This window comes from Pseudochaenichthys georgianus, chromosome 10 (genome assembly GCF_902827115.2).
Source record: "Pseudochaenichthys georgianus chromosome 10, fPseGeo1.2, whole genome shotgun sequence".
NCBI lineage: Eukaryota > Metazoa > Chordata > Actinopteri > Perciformes > Channichthyidae > Pseudochaenichthys > Pseudochaenichthys georgianus.
Window position 1 is genome coordinate 20,326,861 of NC_047512.1, and position 27,089 is coordinate 20,353,949.

At 42.4% G+C, this 27,089-nt stretch overlaps 2 protein-coding genes across 3 annotated transcripts in view; one reads left to right on the plus strand and one right to left on the minus strand.

Moving 5' to 3' along the window:
* Positions 1–27,089, plus strand: part of dock2-like (dedicator of cytokinesis protein 2) — a 103,049-nt gene that overhangs the window by 46,469 nt on the left and 29,491 nt on the right. The window lies entirely within an intron of this gene.
* LOC117453575 (protein INSYN2B) lies at positions 796–25,878 on the minus strand. Of its 2 annotated transcripts, none has more exons than XM_034092427.2 (4): positions 25,773–25,878; positions 11,427–13,346; positions 7,604–7,663; positions 796–1,855 (listed from the first exon to the last, which is right to left on the minus strand). In XM_034092427.2, the coding sequence occupies exons 2-4, from the start codon at positions 12,986–12,988 to the stop codon at positions 1,672–1,674; spliced, it is 1,806 nt and encodes a 601-aa protein (XP_033948318.1). In that variant the 5' UTR covers positions 12,989–13,346; positions 25,773–25,878; the 3' UTR covers positions 796–1,671. The 2 variants fall into 2 exon arrangements, with proteins under 2 accessions (XP_033948318.1, XP_033948317.1); XM_034092426.2 differs by having other exon boundaries at positions 7,604–7,678.

Consider the following 27,089-nt stretch of genomic DNA (forward strand, 5'->3'; position numbering starts at 1 on the left):
TAATGATGTGGGTGTGTTTCCAACAGGGATGGACACTAGAGTAGTCTGCCAATATATCATTTGTGAAAAAATACTGTATATTAACCCACACATTTTGCTATGATATACATTAACACATGTATTGGTACAACTTAACTTTAAAATAGGATAAAGTAGCTTCACCTGATAAAAATACAGATTTTCTGTCTATTTTGTTAAGATGTGTGTGAATGATTTTAGCATTTGGTTGCTTTATTATAGCTTAATGAACCAGATATTTATCTTATGTGAACAAGGTCATGTTTGTTATTGAGGAATAGCTTTAAAAAAAGCCTTTTATTCTGTGCATGTACTCACTGTGAAACTGCAGTCACAGTTGATGGGTGCTAAATCACATGAAACAGATTATGTCGGGCTCTCCATATGTTGCACAACAACAAAGCATTCCGCTGCATGATTTTTGCAACGTGAACTTAAGCAAAGCTTCAGAAATACACAGCTAGTCTCACAGTGATCATACAGAATGTATAGGTGCTGTATTAGCTTAGGCTTTGCAAGTATTGATACACATTCGAAACATGAGTACAGGCCAATAACTAACTGTTCTACCCCCTAGTTTGCATTGGTGTGTGTGTGTGTGTGTGTGTGTGTGTGTGTGTGTGTGTGTGTGTGTGTGTGTGTGTGTGTGTGTGTGTGTGTGTGTGTGTGTGTGTGTGTGGTGTGTGTGTGTGTGTGTGTGTGTGTGTGTGTGTGTGTGTGGTGTGTGTGTGTGTGTGTGTGTGTGTGTGAAATCCTTAAAACAAGACTGAGCTTACATCAAAACACTTCCACTTTGGATGGTCAAAGGTGAGAATCAATCATTCTGTCAAACAACGCTGACCGCATTTTTTATCATTTGAAAAGGTCTAGCAGCGTGCTGCCTATCACTTCTTCTCTTCATGTATTCTTAACACGGTCCACTGTGCTCTCCAAACCCTGATATCCATCCAGCGAGCTGTTTGTTTCCAGAGAGCATCATTCTGTCCCACATATGTCCTCTTTAGCTATTCAGTCGTTGCTACATTCATGTTGGCTCTCACAGTATTCCGATTTGTTGTTAGATTACTTGGATCATCCAAAACATTCTGATACCAATGCTTATAGCTGGGATTCAGAAAAGATTGATGTGGGGATTATTTCCCAGCTGTAGCGTGAATCCATCTTGGGATAAATCCGTTCATACATCTGTGCATATGCCTCACCAACCACTCAGCCAAGTGAAAAATAATACTCCTCTCTGTCATCCAAAGATTTGATGCTTCATCTCTTTTTTAATTATAATGGGAGAACAGTATCCTCACTTGGAGTCAAAAGTTAATCTCATATTAGCTGCTTGAGTCCCACAGAGGGAGGGTCATGGTCGTCCTCAATAACCCTCTTGGGTATATCAGAGAACAAAGTTCAGCAGACCACCATTTTCTTTCTCTACCTCGTCCTGTAGTGTATATTTTGCAGAGCTGAAGATGGATTTCTGTGGGAAAAGTGCCATTTACAGGGATACTGCTTAAAAAAAAGAAGCCACCACTGATTTAAATGACACTGAAACACATGTCACACCCCGGAGACCAGGAGGGGAATGCTATGTTCCAAAGGTTTGAGGCCTGTAGTCTCCTGCTACACCCATATGCCTGGAAAGGTGCTTTTCCCCAGATTTTACAGCCACCAAAAACACTTCTTACGGAGCTTCTTGACACGCGCCTTGGTGCTGGGACGACATGCGGAAGAAGGGGCTAGGGTGGGCTTGGTCAGAGTCAATGCAGGCACATCATACTCCCCATCCAGGGCCTCCATCACCCCCTTGAAGTGTCCCTCCTGCTGTCGGAAATCATGCTCCACACTGAAGAGGAGAGACAGAGAGAGAAGGAGGAGGAGACAGGAGAAGCAGCGGGAGCACAGTTAGAGTTTGAACTAGGGTCAGTTAAAGTCAAATTCATAAAAATAGCCAATTTATTCACAAAAGGAGATTAGATATGGGGGTACCGAGGAGCGTATGAGCAGAGCGTTTTGACTACAGGTATAGGTGTACTCTGCAGAAAGAGAGATTAGAGAGAGGGATTGAGAAGAGGTGAGCGAAGGGGTTTTAGTGACATTAAAATGTAAAGTGGATCGTAAATTGCTGACGACACCTAAAAAGAGGGGCTGTACTCACGCATAATACACTTTTATATAGACGTGTAAAACCATGTTGTGTTCTTAACTCTGATACATGCACCTTCAGCAAACGCACACACACTCACATTTTCACAGAGGTCTCAATCTGCTCGTATTGCCAGCCATTGTATTCTTTCGCGCTTCATGCACCGAGAGATGACAGGCTGGTGAGACGAGTGGATTGGGAAGAGAGCAGGAAAGAGAGGAGGGAAAGGGGTCTTTGCACAAATGGCGGAGCTAAAGAGAGGAGCATAGGGGGGAAGGTTTTTTATTTGCTCTTCTTCAAAGCAGACCCTCTTGGCTTTCCTTTTCTATGCTTCTATATTTCCACTGCCCAACTCTCATCTCTCTCACACTTTTCCTCTCCATCTCTCTGAAGTGTCCACCGCTGCAGGTCATAGTTGTAGTCTTGGAGTTTCTTTCTCCTTTCAGTAACTTTGTTTGTGTGTGAAGGATTATGTGAGTGTGTGTCGAGTTGGATTATAGGGGAGGAGCCGCATAGGGCCCGGCATCTGGAGGTAATGAGCCACATGATGAGGCAAGGAGAGCAGAGACAACTCCCCATCCCCTCCTACCATCACACACACACACACACACACACACACACACACACACACACACACACACACACACACACACACACACACACACACACACACACACACACACACACACACACACACACACACACACATATAATATGTGCTCCCCTGATATCCAACATGAGCTTCTTCCACAACAAGCCCCCCGGCTGAGTGTGGGGGGGAAAGGGAATGTCCATGGATTTATGGAATGAAAGAGGAAAGAAGCTGATTTTTTATCTGGGGGACGCAGCGGTGGGTAAATAAAAGAAATAGCAAGCTTAATAAAAGAGGGCAGAGAGGTCCTGAAGAAAATAAATCTCAGAGGGAGGTAAAGGAGGAGAGGAGGAGGGCAGAAATGGAGGCACAGAGGGAACGAGTCATAAGGGGAAAGTAAAAGCTCTGGTGTTCGGAATATGGCTTCCATGAATAAATAATAAAGGAGATGAACTATACTTATACACAACATATATATATAAGGAAACATAAGTGGTGCACCTTTCCCACATTCACTCAATTTATAGTCGTTCTTGTTTTAGAGAGGAGGACTTTTCTTCCTCTGTCGGGTCTCTCAACCTCCCCCTCTTTAAATTCTCTCTAACTACCTCCCTCTGCCCATATCTACCTCCCTTCCACTATTGTTCGACAGATTACGGCACATTGGGAAAAGCCCCTGCTCTTAATTCCGTCTCCAAGCTGTCTCCAGCTTCTTTGCAAATGTGTGCGTGACTGGGTTACTGTTGCTTCTAAGAACCTGTTAAATGTGTAAACCTTCACTTTTTGTTCAAAGTGAAGGTAAGTCATGTCGTGAACGGGGTTATACTTAGGTTGTGCATGCACAGTGTGTGCTCTTACTTCTGTATGTGTGGAAGCAAGTCTCAGAGGTATTTTGTCAGTGTGTTCATATATGTGTGTGTTTGAAGTGTTAAGCGTTGGGAGAAAAAAGAGGCCTCTCGAAAGTTCCTCTCGTCTCTCGTGATACAGATTAATTAGCGCTGACAATGGCAAAACATCTTCAGGCAGCCAAGTCCACATCAAAACCACTTTTTTCACCACAATTCATTAGGATGGATGGTTCAGTCCCACGCGTAATTTATCCTCCGCTTATGTGTGTCTCCTTCCTATCTCCCATGCTCTTTACCCAGAATCCTCTCTGAGGGCTTGATAAGGCCTCTCATCAAACAAATTGAGCTTCTGACTTCTGTGTGTCTTTGTCACAATGGGCAACTGGAAATTGTTTCTGCATATATAATGTGTGTAAACAAAGTTATGCTGATATATGAGAAGAAAAATAATTATGAAGCAGATACTGCATATCTGTCCAAGTCATTAACATTTTCAAAAAGCGTGAAGTATATCCGTTTCTTTGTTTGTCGGTATGTATGAGTGTGAGCATGCAAGTAAGCATATGAAATGCATGCATAGAAGTATCCAATAATAGCCGATTCATTTTTTGTTGGATTAATTAGCATATGTGTATCCATGATTATATTTGCAACTGTGCAAAAGTGGGAAGGCAACATCTGTGAAACTGAGAAGAGAGAAAAGAGGGATGATAATGAAGTGAGAAAAGCAACTTGCTGTTGAGATCTGCGTAGCTCCAGGCCCAGACAAGTGGTCTAAAGATATCTCAATTCAGGGCCTTGAAAGTATTTTAAAGTCTTATTTACTGTTATTACAGGATTACAGGGTAGTTTCTTTTAAAGGTAAAATAATAGCATTACATAGAACAAAATAGTCCTTTAAGGCCTGTAAACAGAATGTGTCTGAACAAATGTCATACACCTCTACATTTTGTTTTTCTTTCTTTCTTTTGTAGCCTTTTTAAAATTAAGTTCCATCATGTGAGGACATTTTCGAAAAACTGAAAATTGAATAATGCTTTCTTTCAGCAATCGTGTTTGTGAAATGCTACTTCAAGTGCTTTCGTCTTCAGGTTATGTTCTTGTATATGAGAAAATGCACTGTGTAGAGTGGGGGAGTTGTGTCTGTTAAATGTACATATGTGCTCATCTCTATGAATCTATGCTTCTATTACCATGTGGCAGTCCTTTCCCCGTGGAGTTCATTACAACTAACAAGGATCCGGCTGTGTTAATTAAGATCAAGGGGAGAAGAGAATAGGGTGATGAGGGAGTTGGAGGAGTGATGAGATGGAGAGATTAAATAAATTGAGAATACAGGAGGGATGCAGATATGAGGCTTCTGGGAGGCTCATTTCTTTGTGAGTGAGGGAGAACTGGAGAGATAAAGGCCCGGAAAATGTTTCGTTATCCCTTGCGGCCTGCATGAAGATTTATTTTTGTAAACAAGCAAAATCAGTTTTAAAGCATGGTTTAGGTCGTATACATGCACACAAAACAGCTTAAGACTAAAATGAGGTTTTGATGCCAGATTATTCCAGTAACAGAAAGTAGACTTTTCCATTTCTTCTCTGTATAATTTTCTCTATAGGCTAGGACAGGGGTCTGAAACCTTTTTGACCAAAAGAGCCGTTTTTCCCCCTTTTCCACCATTTATTTTTGTCTGGAGCCGCAAAACATATTTGATAGCTTATAAAGTTGTATATATTGTTACATCATAGACAAAAACTACAGTTTTTTTGCATTTATTATTTTTTACATTATAGAAAACCTCTAATAATAAACAAAGAACTCTTATACTGTAAGGAGAATTAAAAAAAATACACAGGTCTACAGTACTTTAAAATAAATCAACACAGCACTTGGGGAGTCCTCTGCACATTTGAAGAAAATGAATATAATTAAAATGGGTTCACTTATAGCTATAGCTGCACCCTAAAAAGAGTTAACTGATTGAATTATGACTGAAGATCGTCAGCTGTCTTCCTCTTCCGTGTTTTTCCTCCAATACGTAAAGGCTGCAGCACTTTTGACAACTTCTCTCCACATATCAAACAAACCGGTTAGCCAGCATTGTTTACTGTGAAAGCAGATAACTCTAACCACGCAGAATTTAACCCTCTGTTCCTCCGATACTTTTCTTTTCTTTCATTTATCCATAGTTCGCTCATCGAGCCGGGGGTCTGGTTATTCGCCTGCAAGAAAAGGCGCTGGTGCGGGACCGTAGCAGGATGTGACGCATATTTTAGTTGACCTAATTAAAACCGTTTTTAAAAATAATGCATGTGTCACAGTATCACCTCAAAATACAAGATACGAAACATTTTCAACCGTGCAACAAAATATAAATAGTCCTACAAATATTTTTATTTTGTTTCCTTCTTATTTTTGTCTAAGCTCAAGGGAGCCAGAGCAGAGGGCTTAAAGAGCCGCGGGTTGCCGACCCCTGGACTAGGACATCACAATCCTGAATTCTAGTTGCCAACAATTGTCGTACCCTTAATTGCAATTAATCATTAAATTGTCAATTTCTGTTTATTTGATGCCATACATAGTTGCTTTTGTGTTGGGTTTTGCAACTAGAATTATATCCGAGTTGGTCATTTTAGTGTCAATAAATCTAAAAAGGCGCAGAAACAAGGTTTGTGTTTCAAAACAACAAAAACAGTTCACGACAAGTTAATAATCTAGAGGGAGACTTAATTTTACTTTTCAAAAGTAACAAAGAAAAGACGGCTTCACTGATTATTCTTTTCTGCTTGGATGTTGCTCGTCAAAACCTGCCTGAGCGGTTCACCATGACTGTCGCTGTGTCTCTACACACTCACCAAGCCAAGAGTACACACTGATGTATTCCTAAACGGACCCTGGCTACTCTTTTAGCACCATGTTTCCATCCACACATTTTGATGTGGACAATCTAATTAAAAAAAGCTGGATGGAAGCACCAGCTCCAGCATAACGTTCCCCGGCAGAGCTGTCAAACACACTGCTGCAGCTGTTGGAGAGACTTTCTGCCTCCTCTGTTACCATTTCGCATTATAAGCAACCAGCAAAGTTTCATATTAGCTCAGACAAAACAACATTTGTTTCCAGACATTTAAACCTTTTCTGAGGACTCTTTATTTATCTGGCAGGCAGAAACACACTCTATTTGTCGCCTCAGTTATAACCTTGGCTTTCATTGACTTGTTTTTATGGCTCATTTTCTTATTGGCTCTGAATTTCCTTTATTGTGTTATCCTATGAATATGCTAAGCAATAACGATCAGACGATTGCGACAGGCCACTTGTATATGCTACTGTATGTTTAAACAAACATTTCCAGCTTGTATATGCAGTGCACATAAAGAGTGTGGGAGTGGGATGCAGGTGATTAGAGCGTTGGCATGTGACAGATGGAAGGATGTACAGAGGAAACCGGTTTGATCGAAAGTTAGAGATGAAAGAAAGATAGCTTGAGCATGGGATGAAAAGATGGAGTGATTTACATAATGAAAAGGGATGGGAAGAGGGGATGGGAGGATTAAACTACTGTATGCGGTATCAGATAAGGATGCAGCTCTGTCAACTGCATAGGATCCGAGAATGCAATTACTTATTTAGGCCACACACACACGAGGGACCACGGAAACAGGAAAGATGCATCACTTAGGTGCTGAATTAATTTGCCTATTTGCACAGAACATAATTGTGTGTCTAAATAACTTTAAGAGCATCCTCAGCTAATAGGGCTTGGATTCATTTCACTATTGTTGAATGGGTTCACACACGGTTTCATATAATAGGGATATATTGTATGAGAAGTACAATTATCAGAGACTGAGAAAAAGGCAGAGGCAGCAGGATACCGAGACGAAAGACGAGAAGATACAATAAAAGATGCTCTGAATAAGTAATTACAAATGGATAAGCTGAAAGAAATCAAGGTGACAAAAGGCATGCAGTTGTTTGGGTTATGTAAAGCCGTTAGCTCATTATGCCGGTTACCTGTAGATGATGCAGGCTGTCTTTTGGCAGGTGGGGCAGTTGTTAATGTCCTGGCCAGTTCTGTATGAGCTGCGCCTGCAGAAACAACACGTGTAAAACAGGGAACAAATGCCTTTTTTTACTACTGATAATTAGTTTTTATTTCACTAATAGTCACTAATAATAACAAGGATCAGGTTTTGTTGTTTAGAAAGAAAAATGAAAGAAATTGTAATTTTGAACTAACAACAGGCTTTGATTTTCATACTGAAAGAAGTAGTGTTGTCACGATACCAACATTTTGGTTTCGATACCGATACCAAGTCAAGAATTGCGATTCCGATAATTTTTCGATACTTTTCTTAAAAAAAGGGAAACACGGAATATCGGCTTTAAAATTAGGAATAACAGATGATTTTAGCAGTCAGAACAACTAAAGCAGCAGTGTTACTAAGAACAGAAACGCCAAAGAGTCACATCTAATATAAATATATATAAAAGCATTTATTTTAATTGTGTAGCAGTGAGTTTAACATTTTGGCAGCACTGTTGAGCATTTTGAAAATGTATTTTCATGCCTCTGTGCAAGGCTTAGTCTTTCTATCTTTATAGCCACTGGTGTAAAGAAACTAAATTCATAAACTCAAGTACTACTTGGGTACAATGTTGAGATACTTGTACTTTATTTAAGTATTTCAATGTTTCTTTTGCTACTTTGTACTTCTAATCCACTACAGTTCAGAAATAATGGTGTACTTTTCCTCCACTACATGTATTTAATCCCTTTAGTTACTTCACAGATCTGGATGAATGATGTGAAATATAATCAACTCTTAAAGCAGACTTTAGTTCCACCTGGAGTAAATCCACCAGCTACCCTGCAGTATACAAAGTCATTCAAACTAGCTGCACATTTACCAGCTTTGAGAACACTTTCATGATCAATCATTATAAAACATATCATATATATTATTCTGAAATGGACCAATCTGCACAATGACTACTTTTACTGTCGCTACTTTTACTTGAGGAACATTTTGAATGCAGTACTTTTACTGTAACAGAGTATTCCTACACTCTGGTGCTTCTAGTACAAGACCTGAGCACTTCTACTTTTACTGTCGCTACTTTAACTATATTTTGATGATAATACTTTTGTACTTTTATTTGAGGAACATTTTGATTGCAGGATTGTTCCTACATTCTGGTACTTCTACTTTAACTCAAGTACAAGACCTGGGTACTTCTACTTTTACTCAAGTACAAGATATATACTTATACCACCTCCGTTTATAGCCTATGAAAAAAACGAAGGCTAAAGCTAACGTTAGCAGATAGTGATGCTAGTTTGCTAGTTAAGTTTGCTCAACGATAATATTGCGACTTTTCAGTGCACATCACGCTCTGCCGCTCCGACAGGAAGCTCTGCTCTGAACACCTGAACGGCCCGTTCACAGACTTCTGGCGTCTTTTTTGTCAACAAGCCGAGGCGCAGCGGCAGTTGCACTCCCACTTGCAGCCATGCTTCTCGTTTTCTCACATGCTCTGGCAGCTAGCGCGTGGCCGCGTGCACGAGAGAGGGGAGGGACTTAGAACGTGCTTGAGATGAGCGGGACTGCAGGCACGGCTGCAGTGCAGGGAGTGGAAGCAGAGCGCTGAACACACACGGCTCTTATTAAACGGCGGTTTTTCACGGGAGTACTTTTCCCCGTCATTCTTAAAGTACCGATACTAATGAAACGGAGGAATCGTACCGTTTTTAACGGCAGGGTATCGCGGTACCTTTCAAGTATCGGTACACCGTGCAACACTAGAAAGAAGTATCATTCCCTCTGCTGCTGTTGTTACCATTGGTATTAGTCTCTCCCACCTCAGCTGTGTTCTCTGGGGATTCTGAACGGACACAAAATAGCTTGTGATGTTTTGTTGCACCTGAACAGTATTCAGGACGTCACCTGAAGACCCTCGTGGGTTGACTGCTTGGCATTCCAGGCAGATAAATAAAACACCAAGCATTGTGTTCAATGGCTGTGTGGGTTGGTTAGTTGCAAGCCAATCATTAGATGATATCAATATCATAAACAGTGTTCAGTGACAATTATCGTTTTCTTTTATTAAAAGGCTTCTGTTTGGATTGGAAATGTTGGCTGCCCCTTTACTGAACTGTGTCAACGAGGGAGTGGCTGATTTATTTTGACAAAATAGTCATTTTAATTACACGGGGTGAGACCTTGTGACTGGCATCATTCCCCCCCCCCCTTACAGGTGTTTATAAAAGACAATGCCAGCAAGACAAGACAAGTATTTTCTGCGGGAGAGAAAGAAAAACACAGAGCTGAGCACACTCTTAGCTCAGCCGACACTTTTATCACAGCAGCCCACTTAGAGTGCTTTCATTCCTGGCAGTGAATCGGATGCATGCAGACCCTCTTACTCGCTGGTTCTCTTACTTTTCTGTGTCTCTTTTTTCTCTCAATTGCGTTCTCTTTCTGTCTCTCCTTTTCTCTCCTGTCTGCCCCTTTTAACCCCTATTCTCACACTCTTAGTATCAGTCATGAGCAGGCACACACTCACACACTTGGAAGAATATGAATACATATTCGTATGCAGTTGCTCACACAGGCCAGGACAGCATGTACTGTACACCGAGTTTACAAGCCCTGTTGTGCGGCTTAAACTGCATTTCCCAAAGGTAATCTGATAGGGTATAGTGAAGCAAGAGACATCTGGTAACCCCGAACAGAAAGAAGAAGGGTGGAAACATGAGTAAAGATTAAAATGACACACAAGTGGAAGGAATTGGTTTAAGGTTGTTTGGGAGGAGGAGAATAACCAATAGACAGGATGGATTAGGAAGAAGTGGTTTGCAAGTTAGGATGGGAGAAAGACACATAGAATAAACTACACTGACGGTAAAGGTGAAATGAAGAGAAGAGAATAGAGAAACAAAACAGAGTGAAAGCTGACACATGACAGCTGGGCAGAGTGATGGACAGGTTGTCAGGGCCGATAGAAAGGTGTGAGGGAAATAAAGTGATTCATAGTTTTTTGGTAGCAGGCCTGATGCATATGTGGAGAAAGACAGACAGAAAAAGGTGGTAATTAATAATGAAGGAAAGAGAGGCGCAAGGGCAGAGGTGGAGAAAAAGGATGAATAGCTTGAAGCAGGTTCAAGAGCCTGGAAGAAAGGGAAGGGCTTTGATTAAAAGGAAGTGACTACGGAAAGCAAACTGGGATTTATGACATGGAGAGAAACAAAGGATGTGGAGCAGGAGAGGAGGGTTTAAGAACAAAATAATTAGCAGAAGAGAGAGAAAGAAATACATGATTAGTTTGCTTTGGTGGGCAACACAATGTCTCTCAGGGACCCTTACCTTGGGAGTTTATATACCCTAAAGGTGTATAAGATGAAGGGACAGAGAAATGATCTGATAGCGTTGAACACAGACAGGTATCGTATATCCTTTTAGAATTGGATAACACACACACACACACACACACACAATCACATGACAACCATTCTCCGCTGGCCTGACATTTGAAATCTATTACACAGACTTGAAAGCCTGTCGGTATATATTGCCATAGAAACTCAAGTATACTCTCTTCTCAGTCTTGCACACTCCCTTGACACCATCTCTTTTTCATCTCTTCTCTCTCTCACCCTCTTACTGAAACAATATTGGAAAGGAATACTCCTCCCTTTTTCGCTATTTGTCTTGGTCCCTAACCCTCTTGTTTTGTGACATTTCACACAACATTTTCCACTTCTCCTTTTCTTGTTATAGCCTTCTATCTCCTCTTATTCTCTCCCAATTCACCCCCGGTAACTCCCTTCTCTCACCCTTCGCTGAGGGCCTTGCTCTTCTCCAGGTCTTGTATGACGTTGAGAAGCACCTTGATCTTCTCCTGATTCGACTGTAGGTTCTCTTCCACACTATGCAGCTGGCTCTCCAGCCCGCGGGGGGGCTTCCTTGTGGTTTTATCCAACAACCCTCCGGGAGCTCCATTACATTGTGCTTTCAAATGAGTCGTACAAGGCAGAGTGTGGTCTTCAAATGATTTGCTCTTCTGTTTTGTGTAGTCCTTGAGTTTCATCTCTTCCTTAGATGTTGTTTGTTTGGGTGTGTTTGGGGTCCCCTGGGTGCTTTTGGTTTGCGCAACGGGTGTGGCTGGTTTAGAACAGGTGGGTTTCGAGTTTTTGCGTGGAGTGTCTGTACATTTTAAGTCACTGTAAAGGGAAGGAGCTGGATGTGTAGCAGTGATAAGGACTGATGTGTGTTGGTGCGTGTGTTCATCAGTGTGCTGGATTTTAGCCGAGTCATACTTGTGTTTGACGGATGATTGTGGCTCTGTTGCCTCAGCAGATGGTGTGTGTGGTCGTTGTGTATGTGCGATAGCTGTGGTTCTGTCTGTGTTGTTGTTGTTCACTTGTGTGTCTGTTGTTTGCGTGGCGGAGTCCTTGTAATGCGTAAAGCCTGCAGAATGTGGCCTTGTCTGCTGCTTCGACTGTTTTTTGTTCTGTGTGTGTGATGTGTGGTTGGAATGTGAGCTGTGTGTTTTTGGTATAGTGTGAGACAGCTGTGGTACTTGAGAAGTCTTTAGTGATGTATGTCGGGGGGTGTTTGCTGTGTTGTTGGTGTAAGACAGAGAGTCCAGGGCAGGCTCTTTTCTTGCTTGGTTGGGAGCAACGGACGGTTTCCGTGGCGGATTAGGTAAAGTCTGGCTGGCTGATATTTGATTGACAGCCTTCCGGCGACATGCTCCTGTGCACGGTGTAATCTGTGATCGTCTCCGCCCACATGCCCCACACATGTTGGGTGGGGAAGTCGGCATCACTCGACAGGGCCGCGGCGGGGTGGCGTGCACGGTCGTACTAACACTCCCCGTCTTCAAAGCCGAGCGTTGACCCTCCCCTCGTAGAGACTGCACCCTCCTCCTCTCCTGAGCCGGCTCCTTACATTCTGTGGCGTCAGTGCAGACCCCTCCCACTGCGTCAGAGGCAACCACACTGCCATTTGTATACCGAGCTGTCCTTTTATCTTTAGTGTCCTTGGGGTTTGTCCGTATATTTTTTATCTGGCAGTAAACTCCGCTGCCCGACCCATGTGACCCCATGTCGTCCTGTGTCAGGGTGTTAATCTCGTTCTCAGAAGTGTCCTTTGACACAGGCAGACTGTTGTTGTCACTTCTGAAATCTCCCCCTGTCGTTGTTTTGTCCATTGCCATGGATTGCGGGCGATGTGAGTTGTTTGGTTGGCTGCCGTGACGTTTGATGGAGGAAAGAGTCCGCAGTCCGGGAGATGTTTGCACCCCGACACTGCACAGCGGCCCCCATCTCCCCCCTGCCAGGGGAACCCCCAGCGCAGGCACCGGATTGGTTGAGTCAGCCACTCTCCTGCCCATACTCCCCCGCAGGTCGGCTCAGCCCCCTGGGGAGCTGAGCGGGATGGAGTCAAGCAATGACATCGGCCAGCGTCAGCAGGATTATGTCCAATAAAAAAACAGGGAATGTGTCCAACATTTGTTTACCCAAATGAATTTGTGTGTTTGTGAGGCAGCGGGAGAGAGTTTGTAAGTCGAAGCTGAAGACAGGAATCCAATAACCAATAAGGCTTTAAACCCTCAATGTCCTTTCATTAATGACCGCCTTACTAGATTAGCTACTCCTGATTGGACATCACTGTCAAGGCTTTCCTCAGTTTCTAAGCAGCGACCCGCAGATGAGGAGTTGGAAGGATTCTCTGTGCATTGCGAGTTTGATCTGGAGAGAGAAAGGAAAAGAGAGAGGCAGTAAATGAGAGAAACCACAGAAAGGAGGGAAACAGGGAAAAAATGTGAGATTGGTAAGAAGACACATTAGGCACGTAAAGCACCATATAAAGGCTTCGACCTCGACTGAATGCACACACTGACCAGATCGATAGAACTCTATCAACCTCTTATTAGACTAGCAGGTAGGTGGGAGGCAAAACACTAAATCTCATCAAGCCGTTCCTCTCCAGGGAGCAGAAATAGGGTATCTTGAGGGTAATAGCTTATATATCTATATATAAGTAAACCCCACCCCACCATAGCAAGTCAAAAGTATTTGATTTAGGGACTTCACACATTGTATATATTTGTACATGAAGACACAGTGTGACAACTTTCAAATGAGGTTATGTATGCCTCCCGCTGCAGTATGTAAACCCATGATGCATCATTCCTTGACATCTCTCAGAGTTGCATTTGGAAATCTATCTGATGAGTTTGGTATGAAACTACCATATTGTTACTACTCATCATCCTGTTTGTCAGTGCGGTTGAATGTTGCTTAAACCTTAGCCTAATATATGTGGATGTATTGGTCAATGGTTTGTTAGGAAGAATGATTTAAATGCTTTGCTATATTATTTTTTTAAATCTTATCTTTAATATTATTGGTAAAACTTTGAATTTCAAAAAGGGAGCAAAATCAGCCATTTTACTTGAATAACTTTAAATCACTTGAGAATTGACCCAGAATACTGAATGTTGCACTGTGACACTATGATTAGCTGATGAAATTAGGGCAATATATCAACATTTTCCTCTGGAGGAAATGGGGTCATTGCAGCAGTACAGATTGCCTGGATACATAGAAGAACAAAAAGTAAATGTACTGTAAGAGAGCAAATAAAGTTTGTTTAGATATACTGTATTTATGAGTATGAAAAACAAGATGGAGCAGAATTTGTGAGTGATTAAAACGTATCAAATCACCTAACCACACCTATTAAGCTCCTTTTTTTTAATGTACACTGAACAAAAATATAAATGCAACACTTTTGTTTTTGCTCCCATTTTTCATGAGATGAACTCAAAGATCTAAAACATTTTCTATATACACAAAATAACCATTTCTCTCAAATATTGTTCACAAATCTGAAAAGATCTGTGATAGTGAGCACTTCTCCTTTGCCGAGATAATCCATCCCACCTCACAGGTGTGGCATATCAAGATGCTGATTAGACAGCATGATTATTGCACAGGTGTGCCTTAGGCTGGCCACAATAAAAGGCCACTCTGAAACGTGCAGTTTTGCTTTATTGGGGGGGTCTGGGGGGGTCTGAAAACCAGTCAGTATCTGATGTGACCACCATTTGCCTCACGCAGTGCAACACATCTCCTTCGCATAGAGTTGATCAGGTTGTTGATTGTGGCCTGTGGAATGTTGGTCCACTCCTCTTCAATGGCTGTGCGAAGTTGCTGGATATTGGCAGGAACTGGAACACGCTGTCGTATACGCCGATCCAGAGCATCCCAAACATGCTCAATGGGTGACATGTCCGGTGAGTATGCTGGCCATGCAAGAACTGGGATGTTTTCAGCCTCCAGGAATTGTGTACAGATCCTTGCAACATGGGGCCGTGCATTATCATGCTGCAACATGAGGTGATGGTCGTGGATGAATGGCACAACAATGGGCCTCAGGATCTCGTCACGGTATCTCTGTGCATTCACAATGCCATCAATAAAATGCACCTGTGTTCGTCGTCCATAACATACGCCTGCCCATACCATAACCCCCCCACCACCATGGGCCACTCGATTCACAACATTGACATCAGAAAACCGCTCACCCACACGCCGCCACACACGCTGTCTGCCATCTGCCCTGAACAGTGAAAACCGGGATTCATCCGTGAAGAGAACACCTCTCCAACGTGCCAGACGCCACCGAATGTGAGCATTGGCCTACTCAAGTCGGTTACGACGACGAAGCGGAGTCAGGTCGAGACCCCGATGAGGACGACGAGCATGCAGATGAGCTTCCCTGAGACGGTTTCTGAGAGTTTGTGCAGAAATTCTTTGGTTATGCAAACCGATTGTTGCAGCAGCTGTCCGAGTGGCTGGTCTCAGACGATCTTGGAGGTGAACATGCTGGATGTGGAGGTCCTGGGCTGGTGTGGTTACACGTGGTCTGCGGTTGTGAGGCCGGTTGGATGTACTGCCACATTCTCTGAAACGCCTTTGGAGACGGCTTATGGTAGAGAAATGAACATTCAATTCACGGGCAACAGCTCTGGTGGACATTCCTGCTGTCAGCATGCCAATTGCACGCTCCCTCAAAACTTGCGACATCTGTGGCATTGTGCTGTGTGATAAAACTGAACATTTTAGAGTGGCCTTTTATTGTGGCCAGCCTAAGGCACACCTGTGCAATAATCATGCTGTCTAATCAGCATCTTGATATGCCACACCTGTGAGGTGGGATGGATTATCTCGGCAAAGGAGAAGTGCTCACTATCACAGATTTTTTTCAGATTTGTGAACAATATTTTGAGATAAATGGTTATTTTGTGTATATAGAAAATGTTTTAGATCTTTGAGTTCATCTCATGAAAAATGGGAGCAAAAACAAAAGTGTTGCATTTATATTTGTGTTCAGTGTAGATGTTTGGCAGTTATCTTACACCATTGTGTTGTGAGTTCAAATTGTCCGCACACAATGCAAGCATCAATATATTTTAGACATGTTGTGGACCCAGGTCAGACATTTCAGCCACTTTCTTTCTATAAGCCAGTATGCTGAATGCTGTTGCTTTCCAACAAATGTCTTTTTAGGCAAATAACAAGAGAACCAGAAACTATAAATTGTGCATGAAATTGAGTCCAATGCATCAAACAATCAGCAGACAGAACTCTTCTTTGTTTCTCCATATGTCGTTTTCTTTTGCCCCTATCTTCACCACAGTTTTGTCCTCTCATTTCAGTCAGTGTGTGATGTTAAACTACTGTAGCTGGCATACGAACGAACACACAGAGGAAGAGATTATTTCATGCCAGCTGGTGCAACATTGCAGCACAGATCCTTGTTTTCTAGGGTCGAGGTTGGAGCAGTGCAATATTATTCAAAATAAATAAATTATGGCATTGTTGTTTACAAAACCATTCAATATAAGTTCAAGTGTATTCTCGTTGCTGTTCCCAGTTAACTGAATAGAAACATAATTTACATTAATAATAAGGAATACAAATTAAATATATGTTTCTACAGTATTAACAGACTTACATTTACAAATACAATCATACACTTACATACAACCATGCATACAATAAAAATGCCACAAAACATAAAAACACAACAAACACAAGATGTCAGGTGTGCGTCTTTTTTTGTCAATTCTAATGTGTAGTGTAAAGTGTGACTGCTGCAGGCAGGGTTTCTGATTTCTGCACTGGACGAGTGTAAGACTGTTGCAGCTCTGTAGTAGTCGGGTATTTCTGCTCTTGTTTGTGAGAGCAAAGCATTGAGTGGCTGTTTCATCAACATCCAATATTTCTTTGACCAGCTGAAAGGCTGCCTGTCTCCTCCTGCTCCGAGGAGATAGGATGTGCGGTGGGGGGTGCAGCCTCTGGAGAGGATCCTGAGGCCCCCTCTTTGCATCGTCTCCAAGAGTGCAGCTTGGTGTGTGTTGCATCCCATCCGGAGGACACTGGTTATAAGGTTCAAAGTCTAAGGGCTTGTTTGTGGTCAGTAAAAATGACTATTCATTAAGCGTCTTGTTTGAACCGCCAAGGAAGATGTCAGATTCATGTTCAGGGTTTTCAGAGTTTTAGTCATTCGCCCTGTAGCGGTTACAAAATATATTCTCTTGTGGACTCATTCTGCCTGGGATGTGCCTGACTGCTGATATAATAGTTCATATGTATTCAGGATTAAAGTTATGCACACATTCACTCAAAGTAACGCTCTGTGTGACATACAGTATACTGTATCCTCTAATGTTGAAGCGGGATGTCAGATGCTTGACATCTTCACATGTTTTGTCAGCATGAGCAGAATAGAAATGGGCATTTTAGCCCTTTCCACTGACAGCCAGTGTAATTATTATTGCAGCCTTTCTGAAATTTCAGTTTTCATTTATTATCATTAAATATGAAAACTGAGTGAATATAGTTTATTATGCTGGTGGTCTGCCCATGGGGCCGCAGTATTGGATTGGGAATAATTTAATTTTAGACAGTTCTCAGTCTGTATCCCTATGAACCTCTCTTCATGTTAGCTGGGACAACAGTTTGTGTGTGTGTGTCATATAGTCCTGTGCACCTAGTGCTCATGACAAAGTTCCCGGGACACAATGGTGCTCGACATCTTCACTGACAGCTGGCGGAGCTTCAAAATATAAGCACTTTACATAAGGCACTATAGATCAAAGGATTTCTGCTTCAGTGACATATTGCTGCTATTTTTATGAACATCTTGACAGTGTGTTAGGATCAAGAAATACTATATTTCTTAAAAGCTAGGAAGGGGTCACATTATGTCTGACAGTCTAGAGTCTAGACTGTTTAGGACTTGTTGCCAGGGTAACTGTGGTAAAAAAGTTTCCTGCAATGGGCCACAAAGGCCCTTACCCAGAGTTCACCCATCCTTTCAGGTATGGAATTATAATGTTACTACCTTTTCTCCCTCTCTCATTGGGGTATAAATGTGGCATCCTCTGTGCCTTCTGCATGTGTGACGTGTGTGTGGGTGTGTTTGTTTTTGGTAGTGTGTGTCTGTGGGAAATATATTTGCAAAGCATGACCTTCAGCCACCAGGTGGATGAGAAATGGACTGAGATGTGTTTTCGGGAAAGTATTTACACATAATGATAATATTTTTCCTGAGAAAACAGAAACGGAGAGAGAGAGAGACAGACAGATGCAAAGCAATTTGAGAGAGCAAACCATGTGCATGTTTGTGTGAAGGCAAGGGTGAAGATTCCAGATGTGCCCGCCCGCATATGTACAAGTGTGCATTTTTGAGTGTGTATGTGTTTTTGCCCTGGAAATCAAGTCAATTTCACTGCAGTTAATTTCCAGGCATTTGTTTTGTATGTTTTTTTTATTTCACCAGACACCAGAGCACCTGCTGCAGCAAGCTTCCTCTCTCCGCTTGCTGTTCCTGCCTATTTGTGTGTGTATGTGTGTGTGTGTGCCATCTCAAGTCTCACTCCTCACCCCTGACCTGCAGGCTGTCAAGTGACACCATATCTTCAGAAGTCAATTTCTCTGACTCGCCCGACTGTCTCTCGATCTTTCTACCACTCTCGAGCTCTCTTTCTCTCCCTACATCTTATTGGAACAACTCCTCTCTCGCTGCCTTCGTTTTTCATCATTACCTGTGTTTGTTGTGGCGCTTTTCCACTCACCGCCCCCTTTCCCATCTCTGTCGCTCTTTGATATTCTGTGCATTTATCTCTCCCCTCATCCTCTGACTCTATATTGAAACGTAGTCTCCCACCCACATCACACCTCTGGATGTGCAAAATGAGCGAGGAGGAGAAGGGGATGTATGAGAGGTGTCCAAATAGAAGCAAAAAGAGGAGACGGTAGCACAGGGAAGTGCAGAGAGGTGGTGTAGGGATACAGGGTGAGAGAAGAGATGAAGAAGAACAACCACGGACAAGATGAAAGTGATGCTTGTGTGTGTGTGAGAGTGATTAATAGGGTTGGTTAATGAATAAAGAGAGGAGCATGGCAGAGGGAGATGCGTGACGAGACATTAAAAGAGAGGAAGATCTGGGGAGCGACACATGGCAGGCCAGTAATCAATACGCGCTGCAAAGCATGCTTGAGCATCTGTCACCACACCCACAAACACTCACACAGCCTCAAAACACTTCAGGGAGTCTTTTTATAGTGGGGGTGTGTGTGTGTGTGTGTGTGTGTGTGTGGGGGGGGGGGGTGTGTGTGTGCACGGGGGGGTGTGTGTGTGCACCTACGCCCAGCAGTGGTACCAGCGCACTAAATGCTCCAGTGAATCAGTCCCCTGTTGTTTTAAGGTGAGATCATTTTTCACTCGCCGATTGACGGGTGTGTGTTAAAGGGAGACCTGGACTCGCTTTACTGCTCTGTAATCACACTGCTTTTCTCGCTAACTGTCTCTCTCCCACTTACCAAGCAGAGCCGAACAAATGCAGCACTTCACCCATTTGAGACAGGGCACACGCTGCATTGTGGGTGGTGTAGTTATTTTGTTATTCTGCTGTGTGTGCTCAAAGCAACAAAAGATGACTATTTTAGCTTTCTCTGATAATGCAAGCCTTTGAAACTGTAAAGGTAACAGTAAATTATGTTAGGGACCATTTTGTCGTTAAGAGATGTCACTCAGGTTGGCACAATGATCTGCTAAGTGTAAGTCTGAGCTACTAGATTATTAAGACCCCTTGTTCTAATGTAATTGATGATTGGAAAGGACTGCTGTGGTGATCAGCAGACAAGCTGTCAGACAGGTCAGTTGGACGCTCATTACAGCTACTGTACAACTACCCTGCTTCACCCGAAATCAGACGGTACTCAAAAGGAAACTCAGCAGAATGACTTGGAATCCTTTCCCAGCTCTTTAGAAAATACAAGGCTGCCTATGCTTTACTTTGAACGTGAAATGAGGATACATGTGTGTGTGCAATAAGTAAGTTAAGAAAATAGCTTTATGTGAGTATTAGAAGGAGAAGAACATACTAAACCTTGCAGCATTATGTCCAATAGTTGCTGCATTACAGATGTAGATGCTTTTCTAATCAGTTTTTTTGTTTGTTTTCACAATTGGTCACTGGTTTCACCTTTTCTAAAGTGCCACCATGCAGTACAACGGTAACATGTATCCCTGTCCCTTAGACACAAAGAAGGATCCAGTAATGATCACCAAAACACCACTACTTAGTCAGCTTTGTGCACTCTGTTTCCCTTGTGTTTTTATTGGATACAACTGTGTTTTTCAGGGATGGTGCACTTTAATCAGCACTTCAATTGAGAAGCCAGAAGCCACAAAGGCAAATGTTCATCATCTCACAAAAGCCAAGTATCTCAGCCAACGCTGCATAATGCGAGGTTGGTTCTCAGTGAAGCATTGTCTGAAGCAGATTGTGTGCCTCGCTTTTATAGGACGTGTCACTTCAAGGCAGCTACTTTCAACAATGGAAACTGTTTCTATCCGGCTGGCAACATGAGAACTTAATTTTGGTCTCCTACACACATATTTGATTCAATTCAATTTGATGTCAATTATAAGAATAGGTAAATGACTTTGCTCCACAGCAATGGTTCCTAAACTATTTAGGCCACTGCAATTCTTTGTAATTGTGACCCAACACTTCACATACCATGCATAGATGTACAATAAACACAAAATGGGGTCTAAACACGAAGCTCATTTTCGCAAAATGTTTACATTTGTTTATATTGTAGTTGCACTATCTAAAATAAACAAAATAAACCGGAAGCTATTGGCTGCATGTCACCAGAGACGAGAGAGTCACATCAGTGACCACCAACTGGCGGCCCGCGGGCCACATCCGGCCCGCCAGACATTCTCATCCGGCCCGCACGACGGGGGTGACTGTGGCGTTGGCGGAGTGGTTACTGCGTTCCACCCATTTCTTTGTTTACAACGTCTCGTGAGTAAGGTGCAGTACCGGAGTCCAACAGAGAGGCAGCAGCTGCTGGACAGTAGACTGCGTACTGCGAAACCTTCCCTCCCCTGAAGAAGAAGTGATCCTTCGTTGTGAAGAGTCTGGTTAATGCGCTCCGCACCACAGCAGTAGCCCCGCTGCGACAGAGTCCAACAGAGAGGCTGGAGCTGCGGGACAGTAGCCTAGAAGCAGGGTTGGGTTGTAACAAAATACATGTAACGGCGTTACGTAATCAGAATACAGAAATCAAGTAGGCTAACTGTATTCAGCTGGCGTTACATTTGAAAAACGAGTAATCTGATTGCAGTTACTTTCGTAAACCTGAAGTGAATACATTTTGGATTACTTATTGGAATTATTGGTGGGAAAGTTTCCTCACAAAATGTAATATTCATTACCGGCAGAACTGTGTGCACACTGCACTGCGCTGCAGCTTGTCTGTCAGCGAGAGAGAGATGCAGCGTGTCTGTGAGGCCCCGCCCCCGCACGCAGATGAGAGAGAGATCTCTTTTTAAATATATTGAAAGTTAGAAACGGAGATGTTTAGATAAAATGTGCAAGATAACGTTTATGTAGCATTTCTTTATTGTCGAAATGATGACATTTATAACGGGATAAAATCAAAGTGAATGGCCTGCTGCTGCTGAAGGCATGGGGCAAGTGACTGGGAAAAGTTTTAAAAGTTATTACATTGTTTCAGATAATAAATAATAATGATGATTCATTCTAGTTAGGGGCGCCTTTCAAAGCACCCAAGGATACCTTACAATTCATAACATATTCCAAGGAAAGGTTTTAAGACAGTACAAAGAATGCAGTCCGGGTGATGTTTTTTATGTGGGGTGCAGATGAGAGAGCTGTCCAGAATGACACCAAGATGTTGTGTTTGAGTTCTTGATAAGCCATTAGAACAGTAAAATAAGTGTCTCCTGTTCACCAAAACATACCCATCTGTTATGGAAAAAGAAAGAATTCCAAAAGTAATCCTATTTATAAAATTCTGGGCTATATAAAAATCGCTGGCCCGCGATAGTGTCTATTGGTTACATTTCGGCCCTTGGACAAATGTAGTTGGTGATCCCTGCAGTATATCAAGTTTGAAACGTGCAATACCTCAGTAAACCAGAAACAATTGATATCCACTTCCCACAAGCAGCTCAGCAGAAGAGTGTTTGCTCTGATTTGTGTTGTTTGTCTCCGACTGTGTTGAGGGCTGAGATGTACCAGCATGTATTTGAGCTCTGTTCCCCGTGTCAAATATTTTCCTTGCTTGCTCCAACGGTCACTATTTTTTGGGGATTTACTGAGCTGCTGAAAAACTCCTGAGGCGGAAAGCATGTTGTGTTATCATGACAACCTGAAACAATCGATAGATGTTTCAAAAGTGATGTGCCGTATTAGAAATACTCCATAAATGAACAATGATATGATAAATATTGCCGCACCCTTAGCCGTTCCTCAAGGCATCCACTTAGGGAGCACTGCTCGAGAGCACATTGTGTGCTGTGTGTTCATATATTTACGGTACAATCTGGCCCACCATCTTTGTTACGCCTATGAGGATTAAGTTTGCTCTGAAAACAAATGAAAAGCATGATTTCAAGTGTTGCCTCGTGTGCAGAGACCCTCAGAGCTATGGGTTGCCAGCCAACACTGTCACTCTTCAACAAGTGTGTGTATTATTAAACAGTGGTGCATAAATAAGACGGAGGCAGGAAATTAATTAAGTTAGATATTACTTAATTTTGTATTAGACCTGTGAGGAGCTGTCATCCTTTTCTCTGAGGAACCCTCAGATGATGATAACAAGGATATTGCTTTAAGTAATTCATTAAAGTAAGTAAATGAAAGGGTTAAAATATTAAATAAACTTCCACACATATCCATTCACCAAAAGGATGTGTTGAGACAAGCTCCTCTTGCACACATTCATCCAAATAGATTGCATTTTTTCATTAGTTTCAATGCATTTGAGCTTCTTTTGCTTGTTTATGAGGGGGAAATTGGACATAATTCGTAGAGATCTACTATTCCATTCAGAGGGCCCTAAAAGAAGAAAATGGAATGTTCTGTTTGGTTTTATGGTGTGGGGATATTTACAACCAGGTGTGAAAAGAAAAGGGCTGAAATATGGACAAAGGGCGTATCATTGACAAATCCATCTGCCAGCTTAATTAATTTGTTTTGTTGTTGGCTGCAGGAATGTGTTGGTTGAGCAGCGGAGCAGAGAAACCAATGTAAAACTGAATATTTATGAGAAATGTGCAAATATTTGAACATCAGAGATGAAGCGGGAATTGTTTAAGTTAAAAGAGGACAGATGCGTGACCATACACACGTCTCTTCAACGTGGCGTGTGATATATTCAGTTTTGGATATCTGCTCAAATGTGCATACCCCTCTCTCTTTTCTTTCTCTTTATGGCACCTCTTCTTTTATGCCTCCATTTTACCTGTCCTTAATCTCTCATGGCTTTCTCTCTATCCTATTCTCTCTTGTCATCCCTCTCTTTACTGCCATATCACTCATCCTGTCCGCACATCCAATCCTATCTCTCCGTCATTAACCCCCAATCCATCTCTCCTCCTCTCAACCCCATCCTGTTGCCCCTGCTGCCCTCCTGTCCTCTCCCTCATCCATCTTCTTGCCCCTCTGACTTTCTAGATCGTTTTGATTTCCCTGCATCTCATCACCTGCTCTGTTAGCAGAGTGTCGATAGCAATAGCAATGACACAAAGATGCATATGAAAGTACACACACTTCTTCTTCAAGCCTGTCTCACTGTCAATCTCCTTTAATCTCTGTCTCTCTCCCTCCCTATCATCTGTCATTCTCAGGGGGAATGTGATGTATGTTAAGTCAATGCAGCTTAATGTCATAACCCATTGATTTGCTTCCCTGGTCTGTAATTAGAATTGTACTGCTTCAAATTATCTCCTCGTGTGCTACAGGAGCTCAAATGTATGCAGTGTTATCTCTGCCTGCATGATTTTAATAGACAAGATGAAAGGTTGCCAGGATAAATTAAGTTTTAGTTTGAGTCTCAGTTGACCTAAAACAAATATACAAAACTCCTCAATATTAAAATAATATTAGAAATACCTTCAAAAATGCCGTATTTGGGTTCATCACCTATTACCCTAAGCTCACTTGTTTTTGAGCGTAAAGAAATGCTTATCACAAATGTTCTCCAATGTTGTCAATTTGTCTTTATGTTTTTCATTAAACATTGAATGAAATTGATGACATTTTTGACCTTCCTCTTCAACATTTCCCCTGTGATGGACTAGATTGAATACATGTGTCTGTGCCAATGAAAGGCTGTGATAGTGTAACACAGACACGTGCACACACACATGTGTAGGCACAAACTGTCATTTTAAACGATGTTCTTAACTGATTGATGAGGTTGTATAATAGTTAAGTGCATGGGTCACATCTATCCACACTCAGTTCTCTCAACATATTTGCTTATTCTCTCTGACTCACTCGCTCTCTCTCTCAAACACACACACACGCACACACAAACAAACACACATGCACACATACATACATACATACATACACGCACACCCATACCCAGATGCACAGGGTCAGCATTAGTGTATAAGAGAAGGGTTATTGCAATATAATCCCATATTAAAGCTGCATTAGTTGTTCTGAGGGCTTTTAATAGCAGCGGGGAACACACACAAAAACACACACACACACACACACACACACACACACACACACACACACACACACACACACACACACACACACACACACACACACACACACACACACACACACACACACACACACACACACACGTAAATCAGCAGGAGCATTTGGGGTGTGTGTTAAAAGCAAAAGTTGTAATACATTTGTATGGTAAGACTCAAAAAGGCACGTAGACGTACTGTACACCGACGTAATCATATGCAGCTAATCCTACTGTGACAGATGGATAGGATTACTCACCTGCAATACACACACACACAATCAAACAAACACACACACACACACACACACACACACACACACACACACACAATCAAACAAACACACACGCCAACATATACCAACACTGTGATGCTGTCATCACTGTCAACTCATCACTCTACTTCTTTAAACAGAAATACACATACATTTAATAAAGTTGCTATAAACAGCATTTCCTGAATTAGAGCTGTGCTCACTTTTGTCAAAGCTATCGACTCTATAGGAAACCCATTGTTATCTAAATATATTGATACATCGTTTGGTCTATACAATGTTCACCCCAGCCCCTCAAAGTCATACACTCAGAGGTGTTCAGGTTATTGTGATATACAAATAAGAAAATATGTATGCCCATGTTTTCAAGAGGAATTTTAATATTCACTTTTGTATACAAAAAATTACTTTAATCACTATCAAAATAGTTAACGTTTATTTTCTTAATTTGATTAACTGATCTATTAGTTGTCCAATCACTGCAGCTCTGATGTGTTTGGACTCCAGAGGTTAAACCTAAGGATTTGTGCCCATTCCTCCCACGGGCTCACTGTCACTTGCTTCCATACAATCACCAGGACCTCCATTCAAGTACTGACCAGTGTCCTAAATCTTGAATGAACTGCTTTAAAGTACAAGCTGTCCGCTACGAGACCAGCGAGATTCCTCAGGGTCAACATAGAGCATCTTTACCAAGAAGCAAACATTTGCGGCTCACGTCACACACTTCCTCACACTGTAATATCGCTAACAACTGTGTTTCATTGCATTCTGAGTCACTTACCTTCTCTTCTCCTCCCCTTTGGTCCGCATGCTTGTTCTCTGTGTCTCTCTCTCATCTCTGATAGCCCTTTAGTCCTCAGCAGCACAGTCCTCTGACTCTTTACCGCTCTCTATCTCTCTCTCCGTCTCATTCTGTTGCTACTGATCCTCGCATGCTCTCGGAGCCCGGTGAGCCTCCCTCCTCTCTCTCTTTCCCCCTCCTCCCTTTCTTTCACTCTCCCTCTCTCACTCTTTCTGATTCATCTCAATCACGTTTTTTTAAATACCTAATGCATTTTCTCTCTCACCCTTTCTCTTAAGCTCTTTCCTGTTTCTCGAATACTGTACAGTAACTACCTTGTTACTTCCTCTTCCTATACTGTACCTTCTCTCTTTTTCACTCTGTATCCCCATTTATGCCCCATTACTGATGGCTAATCCTTTGCCATGCCCTGGTTTCTGTGTGTGTGTGTGTGTGTGTGTGTGTGTGTGTGTGTGTGTGTGTGTGTGTGTGTGTGTGTGTGTGTGTGTGTGTGTGTGTGTGTGTGTGTGTGTGTGTGTGTGTGTGTGTGTGTGTGTGTGTGTGTGTGTGTGTGTGTGTGTGTGTGTGTGTGTGTGTTGACCCCGACATGGTGGTAGACCCAGTGAAACTTTGGCAGTGCAGAACTGCTGTCTGCTCCTGGGAGACGAGCCAGGACAGAGTCACACACACACACACACACACACACACACACACACACACACACACACACACACACACAGAGAAACACACACTCTCTTCTATCAGTCACCTTATTTATATCTCTGTAGTCTACTGTTGCCTCTCGCTCTGTCACTCCCTTTCTCTGGTAGCTTCACCTCACTCCCCCTTCGAGCTGTTTTGTCGCTTCCCCCCCCCTCTCTCCTTTGCTCCACTTAAGTCTCCTCACACCATTCTTTCCTCTACTTTTATCTCCATCCCTCACTTCTGCTCATCCCCTGTGTTTGACCATCCCACCTCCCAGCCAACTCTTTCCTTCTGTGTCATTCTCTTTATTTTCCTGCTCCCAATCATGCAAGCTGAGGGGGGGGGGGGGTGCGGCTTTCTTTCTCCCGGCAAACTACACAGAAAACAAGATCACTTCAATAGAAAGTGAGATTAAACGCCATGTGACATCAGGTTCTAATTATGCTTCATTATGAGTGCATTTGTGCACGGCAGGCAGGAGTTTTGTTTCTGCAAATTAATTTCCTCATCCGTCATGCATCGGGGAAGATGAGAATAATTCGCACATCTTTCACAGGCACGTTTAATAGTTTTAACTAGAAATCAGTATACATTTAATTATTCATTTTATAT